At 34.4% G+C, this 8,873-nt stretch overlaps 1 protein-coding gene across 1 annotated transcript; it reads left to right on the top strand.

Moving 5' to 3' along the window:
• The first annotated feature begins 1,279 nt into the window (after positions 1 to 1,279).
• Positions 1,280 to 8,780, top strand: LOC128886153 (glycogen phosphorylase). The gene is made up of 11 exons (XM_054140778.1): positions 1,280 to 1,862; positions 4,727 to 4,828; positions 4,903 to 5,329; positions 5,408 to 5,567; positions 5,971 to 6,130; positions 6,217 to 6,527; positions 6,604 to 6,718; positions 6,793 to 6,975; positions 7,069 to 7,416; positions 7,502 to 7,831; positions 7,923 to 8,780. Exons 1-11 carry the CDS (start codon positions 1,620 to 1,622, stop codon positions 8,076 to 8,078), a joined length of 2,535 nt encoding a protein of 844 aa, XP_053996753.1. The 5' UTR covers positions 1,280 to 1,619; the 3' UTR covers positions 8,079 to 8,780.
• Positions 8,781 to 8,873: the final 93 nt, after the last annotated feature.

The raw sequence follows: 8,873 nt of genomic DNA, 5'->3' as shown, positions 1-8,873 counted from the left end.
CCGTTTTATCACTGTAGTTGTGCTTTATCAAATAGTTTCATCGGTTGTGAATTTGTTCTATATTAATATTACAAGAGCATTACAATCTCGATCAAAGAATGACAAAATTTGTTGAAAATTGAGTATTTTGACTACTTTAGTGGGCCTGCATATCAATCGATCCCTTGATCATCGATCATTAACATTTTTTCAAAGAGAATGACTGAGAAAAAGTGTGTAAGCTGTGTATGTGTGTGGATAAAAATGGCGCCGTTTGTTTTTTCTTCGGCGTTTTCGAAGATTTTTTCTTCGACTAATGCAATTATCGCTATCACATTACTAAATGTAACTATATGGTTAAACATTACGATGGAAAGTTGTTGGCTGAATTACAAGTTTTTATTACAATAATATCGTTCCAAGTAAATCGATGTTGGTACTGATATTCCGTTCCGAATTTCTTAAATCGTGTTTCATCGTAGAATATGTATTCAATTCGAATACAAATTTAAAGTATTCTTATAATACGTAATTCAAAGCACTCTGTAGCGTACAACGTATAATATATTTCAAAAATTGAATTCTTTAAAATTTCTTTGATTGGCATAAACGTGTATTCGCCACTTGTTTACGATGACACGGTTTAATAGAATCTGAATGAAATTTTATCGGATCCCATCGTCGTTCTTTACTTAAAAAAATATGGCGTCCGAAAAGAGACGACAGTGGTAGGAATAAATGGCATGCAAAATGGCTAGAGAGAGACCGAAGGAGAAGTCTCGGAATATGACTTGTATCACGCGTATCGCTTATTGACGTTTTCATTATTGCATCTGCATCCGCACGATTAATTTATAAATAAATTATATTAAATAAGACACCGAACTAGAGGGTTTCTCTTTGTCCGGCTCCTATGATTTATTCACACCGAACAAATCGTGACGAATTTTTCATCACTGACAGAATTTTAATCTGTGGCCTACTTTCCTTTTTCTTTATTCAATTTCTCAATATAATTCAAACTATGTATATGCGTCGTTTACAGTGACTGCATAGTTTGGATAAAGTAATAAGGTAACAAACGCTTTTGAGATTGCTGTAATAGTAAATAGTAAACGGTCGATAAGTGTTTTTTTCTTATAGAATTCTACGTGTTGAGAGTTAGACTATAGATGGCGCGAGGTGTTTCGAAATTACATTTAGTATTCCACGCACACAATCGGTATTGCAATCTGAGATCACGTGACGGATGAATTACTCGATACGCTTGCGCGACCTTGTTGCAAGGTGACCGCCCCAAAGCTGCCAGCCAGAGATACGCGTGTTATTCGCTTCTGAGCAGCGTGCACGTAAACATCTATCGAACGCCGGCGTCCACGAATGCGTCGTGAATACCGGTCAGTTTTGTGCCTAAAGATAACAGAAGGATCGCATCTCGCTTGTAAACGATTGCTACCCGTGAAAGGACGCGCCAAGATCGGGTTCGGAATCTGTGTATAACGCTCGATTCAATACTAAATTTTGTAAAAAGAAACAATTTGCGTTAATGAAAAACTAGTCGAATCTAATTTGAAGTGTCAAGCATAAACATCGCGAGTATCGACAACATCGAATCTTAAGCAAAAGTGAAAGAAATAGAGATGTCGGCCTCAGAAGTTGATCACGAGAAGAGAAAGCAAATCTCTGTGCGTGGAATTGTTGACGTTGAGAACGTCGGAAATTTTAAGAAAACATTCAACAGACATCTGCATTACACACTTGTAAAAGATCGTAATGTGGCTACAAGCAGAGATTACTTCTTTGCGTTGGCCCACAGCGTCAAGGACAACCTAGTGTCAAGATGGATACGCACTCAGCAATATTATTATGAGAAAGACCCTAAGGTATGTCGCAAGTATGTAACGTTTCACAAATAAATATTCCGAATAAATATGGATACAGAATATCCTACTTAACGTCTGCTGGTAAGTATTTCCGTAATTATCCAACGTTTCCTATTAATCTGTATCTTTGCGCATTCATTCTTAAGTCTGACAAATGGAAGAATCGACTTAGCTAAGGGAAGAAACTTTACGAGAGAACGAGAGACGCTCACTTTTTTATTCTTACCGCTACTTTCATTGAATTCCTACAATTGGCAGACACTTTCTGGCAACAATGAATAAATAATCTCATGTTACTTTCCAATAATATTTTAGGAATGTCCAATGAGACAACTGCTAACTTTTATTGCGAAAAGAAGAAAGTATTCCACGTGAAATTCGGGTAAAATAAAAGAAAAACAAAAGTCATGCTTTTCGGGAGGCTGGGCGAATCGAAGATCGATTTTTCACTGATACGAATTGATCCATCGGATATACAAGAACTGAAAAAAAAATAGAAAATCGTCCGAAGAGGATCGATTTTTTTTAGAAAAATTGATTTTTATAATCGAACATTAATATGCTGTCGCACTTTAATCTTCCGATCGAGGACGTGGAAGAATTCCCCTCGACAGGACAACTCGTGAAAGGTCTTTCAAGTCGATTTTTTCATTAACTGGATCTCAATGTAACATAACACAACCGATATGTGTCAGTGTCACTCCTCGTATCGATATATGATGTAATTATGTATAATCAAATAAAAATTTCGCATATTCGTGCTTTACATACACAGGACGAAATTGAATAAATAATTTTGATTTAGTACACTTGGAATTTTCGTACATAATATATTTATTACGTTTCTATTTCTGAAGCCATGGTAATCGATACAGCCTTAAGTATTTCTTATTTGTATACGATAAAAAATCAACGTATAATAAACGTCAATTTCTAAAGATTCTGATTTCTCGTATGCGTGTTTCGCTGTCTGCAATACATGCGTTGCCGGCCAATGACTTTTTCAGCCAATCTAATTATAATTGATCTAATATTTCAATCAATAAACAACAATCGTCGCGTTCCGTACCAGCTACATATGTCTAACATACACATTCATAAAATTAAGACACACGCACGAACGAATCGTAAAATGTTTACTTGTTTAGAACAACGTGATTCGCGAAAAATAAATAACAGGATGTCAAATCGAATTTCTAGTTCAAGGAAAATTTTCGCAACGGTCACGACTTATTGGTACAAATACATGTGCAATACTATTTATACGATAAACATTATATGTATATCGTAATGAACCTTCAAAACGCAGTTGCAGCGTCTATTTTGGTTTGGCCTTAGTATCGCCTCGCTCTAAGGTTTCGAGCCAAACTGTTTCCATTCTCTTCCTACAATCAATGTCACGTCGACGATAAGAGCGTTTGATTTTTGAAACCAATCCAATTGTATCGATCAATTATTAATAATTGTTTATCAATTTTCCCGAGGTCGTTGTGCTTGTTATATGTATATTTTGCAACGATCATCTAGCTCTAGCAACGATAACCTTCTAAATATAACTCATTGTATATTTCAACTATTTTGCAATAATTCAGTAATCATTTCTAAGTAATTCTCATGTTCCACGAATCATTGTTTATTTAATTTGGATTTGGATTGTAAGTAGAGAGAATGAAAGCACGATTAGATAGCGAAAGAGAGATTTGGTAGAGATGATGAGATTTGGCTCGGTTATAGATTTGGAAAATGGCCAAGGAGGAAAGAGAGAAAGATAATAATAGGAAATTCAGAAAAGACATTCCATGCTACTTTTTTCATGACAAACGTAAAGAAAAGTTAAAAGTTAAAATTGGCCATCAAAAAATAAAAGAACAAAATGATGAATTAGGTTATGCACGGAAAAAATGAAGGGAAAATATTATTTATATGTACAGTTATGCACAGGCAAACTGGAATAAAGTATTATTATTATTATTATTCATAAGTATTATTTACTATATAAATAGATAAAGTAGAAAGAAGCAAAAGGATGGATATTCAAACTGTAAAATTAGCCTTTACTGTTATACGAATAAATGAATTCAGTTACATTACTAAACAAATTATACATGTCCATAACGAGCGATTGAAGGTCTGCGAGACATTCGTGATCTTAATACGTGATGTTTAATTACGGAAATTACTTCAACAACATGAATCACGTGATGGAACTATTAAAAGCTGACAAGTCACGTTTCACACGCTCTCCCTTCGATCCAATTTTTGAACCGAGTCCTATATTTTTCGCAAATGTTTTAGGGGCTCCCCGAAGCTTCGAACATTCCACAAATTATCACCAAGTACCTTGGAAATCATGACTTTTTACAGAAGTTTTTTATTTAGATTTAAACGATATCGAGTACACTCTAAAATCATTCATGTGATCTCGATAAATAAACGGTTACGAGTCGAGGAAAAATCAAAAATACATGTTTCGATTTTAACTTTCGTCTGACCCAGTTTTAAGACGAAGATGCCATTTATTTTCATTCGTAGACCACTAAAGACATACAAGACGAGATTTATGTTAATTGATTTCGTAACAGAAGTACTGATGACATAACAAGACTTAGTTTATGGAGGCTGTTACATTACAAGGCCAATAACTTTTATTTTACTGAATCATAGGTCATTATCTTCTTTATAGTCGCTATCAGTGCACGATATTTCCGAATGTTTACCGTCTATCCGTGGAATATTACATAAGTATAATTCCTAAAAATACCATGACCAACTTTTTGTATTACTCATTTAATAAGGTAGATAGTATTGACTATCTTTTTTTTCGAGATACATCAGTGTTTCTCAAATTTTGTCTTCTGTTTTAGAGGGTATACTATCTTTCCTTGGAATACTATATGGGAAGAACCCTTCAAAATACTATGATCAACTTGGGTATTCAAGGTGCCTGTGACGAAGCAATGTATCAGGTCAGTTTCAAGCAGAATCACTAAATAAGTAATATGTCTTAACTAATAATATTTATTTTGCTCTTACATTACAGATGGGTTTGGACATTGAAGAACTTGAAGAACTCGAGGAAGATGCTGGTCTAGGAAATGGAGGATTGGGAAGACTTGCAGCCTGTTTCTTAGATAGCATGGCTACCCTTGGCTTAGCAGCCTATGGTTATGGTATTAGATACGAGTATGGAATATTCGCACAAAAAATTAAGAATGGAGAACAAATAGAGGAACCAGATGATTGGCTTCGGTATGGAAATCCATGGGAAAAAGCCAGACCAGAGTTCATGCTTCCTGTGAACTTTTATGGACAAGTAATTGATACACCTGAAGGAAAGAAATGGATAAACACACAGGTTATTTTCGCAATGCCCTATGATAACCCAATTCCTGGATATAAAAATAATGTTGTAAATACTCTGAGATTGTGGTCAGCTAAATCACCAGTGGAATTCAATCTCCACTTTTGTAAGCCATGTTTATTTAGCAATTTCATTATTATTTTTAAACAATAGAGTTTTATTAAAAAATTAAAATTGCTTTCAGTCAATAATGGTGACTACATTCAAGCTGTAATTGACCGTAATCTGGCAGAGAACATTAGCCGAGTGTTATATCCTAATGACAACTTCTTTGAGGGAAAAGAGTTGCGATTGAAACAAGAATACTTTATGGTAGCTGCAACTCTTCAAGACATAATACGCAGGTTATTAGATATTCCCATTCAACCGACGGTTCATTTGTCCATTTGCTCTTGCAACAGAACAGTATATTTCATCATTGATTCTGTTTACTTTCATATGTATTATCTGTTTATTTTTATGCGACATGTAATTATCATTTGTTTTCAGTTGTTCTATATCACCATAGGCATTCGTGCAGTGTATCTAAATATTCTTACTTTATCGCGTAATACGCGGATTTTGTACCCTGTTTTTTTTTTTTTTTTATGTTTATGCATGCACTCATTAAATACCGAATTAAGTACTTCATAATAGATTACGAAAATATTTGTAAACCTTTATTCATTGATAATATTATTTGTCTGCTATAACATGTAAATAGCATATTCCGTAAAAAGTAATTTCTTAGAATGTCATTAATCATAGATATAAAGCGAGCAAATTTGGCTCGAAGGAACAACATAGAACAGACTTTGATCTGTTTCCTGAAAAAGTTGCCATCCAACTAAACGATACTCATCCCTCTTTGGCCATTCCTGAACTTATGAGGATTCTTATCGATGTCGAAGGTCTTCCATGGGAGAAGGTAGTTGGCTACTTGCATATTTTATATATAAGTTTTCCTATGCAAAAATAGCTATAATAGTTTGAGGTCTTCTGTCTACTATAAAGGCTTGGGACATCACGACGAGAACTTGTGCCTATACCAATCACACAGTGCTTCCAGAGGCTCTCGAACGATGGCCAACGAGTATGCTCCAAAGTATTCTTCCTCGACACTTGGACATCATTTATCACATAAACTTCCTTCACTTGCAAGAAGTCTCTAAAAGATATCCTAACGATCTTGATCGTCTTCGTCGTATGTCTTTGATCGAAGAAGACGGTGAGAAGAGAGTTAACATGGCGCATCTTTCTATTGTTGGTAGTCACGCTATCAATGGTGTTGCAGCGATACATTCAGAAATTTTGAAAAATACCGTGTAGGTTTTTTTTTCAATTGATCGAATGTAAATATAATACTTTGAACAAATACTTCTTACTGTATTAATGTTTCAGTTTTAAAGATTTCTGTGACATGAATCCAGAGAAATTCCAGAACAAGACCAATGGTATCACACCAAGAAGATGGCTTCTTCTGTGTAACCCAAATCTATCAGATATCATCGAAGAAGTGAGCGTCGCTATTAAAAACTTGTACTCTAAAGTGTGTATTAGTAGATGTTATTTTCTATCGCGTGTTTTTAGAAAATTGGCGACGAGTGGACGGTACATCTAGAGCAGTTGGTGCAGTTAAAGCAATGGGCTAAAGATCCGGTCTTCCAACGTAGTATCATAAAAGTAAAACAAGAGAACAAAATGAAAGTAGCGCAATTACTTGAAAAAGATTATGGTGTTAAAATAAACCCTGCCTCTATCTTCGATATTCAGGTATTTGCTCCTTCCTTGCTCTCATTAGATTATATAAGAGTCAGTTTGCGTATTATATATCATCTTAATCGTGCATTATGGTCAAAAAAATAGGTGAAACGAATACATGAATATAAGAGGCAACTTTTAAATTGTCTGCACGTGATCACTCTTTACAATAGAATAAAGAAAAATCCAACTGCACCGTTCGTTCCGCGAACAGTAATGATTGGAGGAAAAGCAGCGCCAGGCTATCATTTGGCCAAGAAAATTATAAAGTTGATTTGCTGCGTGGGGAACGTTATAAACAACGATCCGATTGTTGGTGACAAGTTGAAATTTATCTTCTTAGAAAATTATAGGGTCACCTTAGCCGAGAAGATCATTCCATCTGCGGATTTGAGTGAGCAGATCTCAACTGCTGGTACCGAAGCTTCCGGTACAGGAAATATGAAATTCATGGTAATGATTGAATTTACCGATTTATTGTATAGTTTCTAAATCTATCCATTTGTAAACGATTTGGACATTTTACCTTGCAATGTAGTTAAACGGAGCTTTAACAATCGGTACGCTGGACGGTGCCAACGTGGAAATGGCTGAAGAAATGGGCGACGAAAATATATTCATTTTCGGTATGACTGTTGATCAAGTGGAGGAGTTGCAAAGAAAGGGATACAATGCTCACGACTACTATAATAGGATCCCAGAATTGAAACAATGCATTGATCAGATTCAGGGTGGTTTCTTTAGTCCTAATAATCCAGATGAATTCAAAGACATTACTAATGTTCTACTTAACTGGGATAGATTCTATTTGTTTGCTGATTATGAGAGCTACATTCAAACACAGGATCGCGTCAGTAAAGTTTATCAGGTGAGTTTACAGCTATTTCGATCGAATTTAAGGTTATATAAACATATGTATCTTTCAAAGTTTTGTTTGCTACTTCCATTTTATCTTCCAGGATGAAAGTAAATGGGTGGAAATGGCAATTCATAACATAGCTTCATCTGGAAAATTCTCATCAGACCGTACAATCGCGGAATATGCCCGTGAAATTTGGGGTGTCGAGCCATCTTGGCAACGACTTCCTGCACCCCACGAACCGAGAGACATTTAAATTATACTTTACTTTTTTTTTTAGCCAAATTATGTTTTCGCTTATTACGTACGTTACTGACAGTTTGTTGTTTTTTTTTTTTTTTTAATTTTGTTCCTTTTTTTAAATAGATAAATGAAAATTATTCTTAAACAAGCGTGAGTAATTTTAAAAGAGTTACCAAATGAACCAAATTTTCATTTAAAATTTTCAACTAATTCAACAATCAAAATATTATTTTTATTTATCAATTGAAAATTATTCACACTTGCTTAAAGAAACAAGCATATACTGCCTGAAAATTATTAACAATTTGATTAATACAACTATCGACTGATCAACAGACAAGAAGGAAAGTTGACTTCAAGAATTCTCGTGTTCCTATATTTTAACAGAAGTTCAAATGTATTAATACACTGCGACTTCATTTTAAAGGACAATGACATAAGACAGTCTAGTCTAAAAAAATAGCTAACAGAAATATTAAAAGTTATCTCAATCATATTTTTCTACTTGTAAATAAAGTACCTGCAGCAAAGTTGAGGATCCAAATTTTATTATTGTTAACTAGCTGAAATACTCGCTAGTAACACTCGGAAGAAAATTATACTAATTATCTCGAATTTTAAACTCTCCATTATAATACTCTTATCAATATCTCATTGTATATTTAATAATGCTTATGTTGTACGAAAGTTTTGGAATTAAACTTTCAAAAAATAATCGCATTTGTTTCTCTTCCACGCCATACAACATAATATTCCAATTATTACACATCGTTTTGTCCATCCAAATAATTTTTAGGAGGCGCATCGT

The sequence above is a fragment of the Hylaeus anthracinus genome, unplaced genomic scaffold (assembly GCF_026225885.1).
Source record: "Hylaeus anthracinus isolate JK02 unplaced genomic scaffold, UHH_iyHylAnth1.0_haploid 11982, whole genome shotgun sequence".
Taxonomy (NCBI): domain Eukaryota; kingdom Metazoa; phylum Arthropoda; class Insecta; order Hymenoptera; family Colletidae; genus Hylaeus; species Hylaeus anthracinus.
Note: the sequence above shows the minus strand (reverse complement) of the source record. Positions and strands in the feature narration are given on the sequence as shown.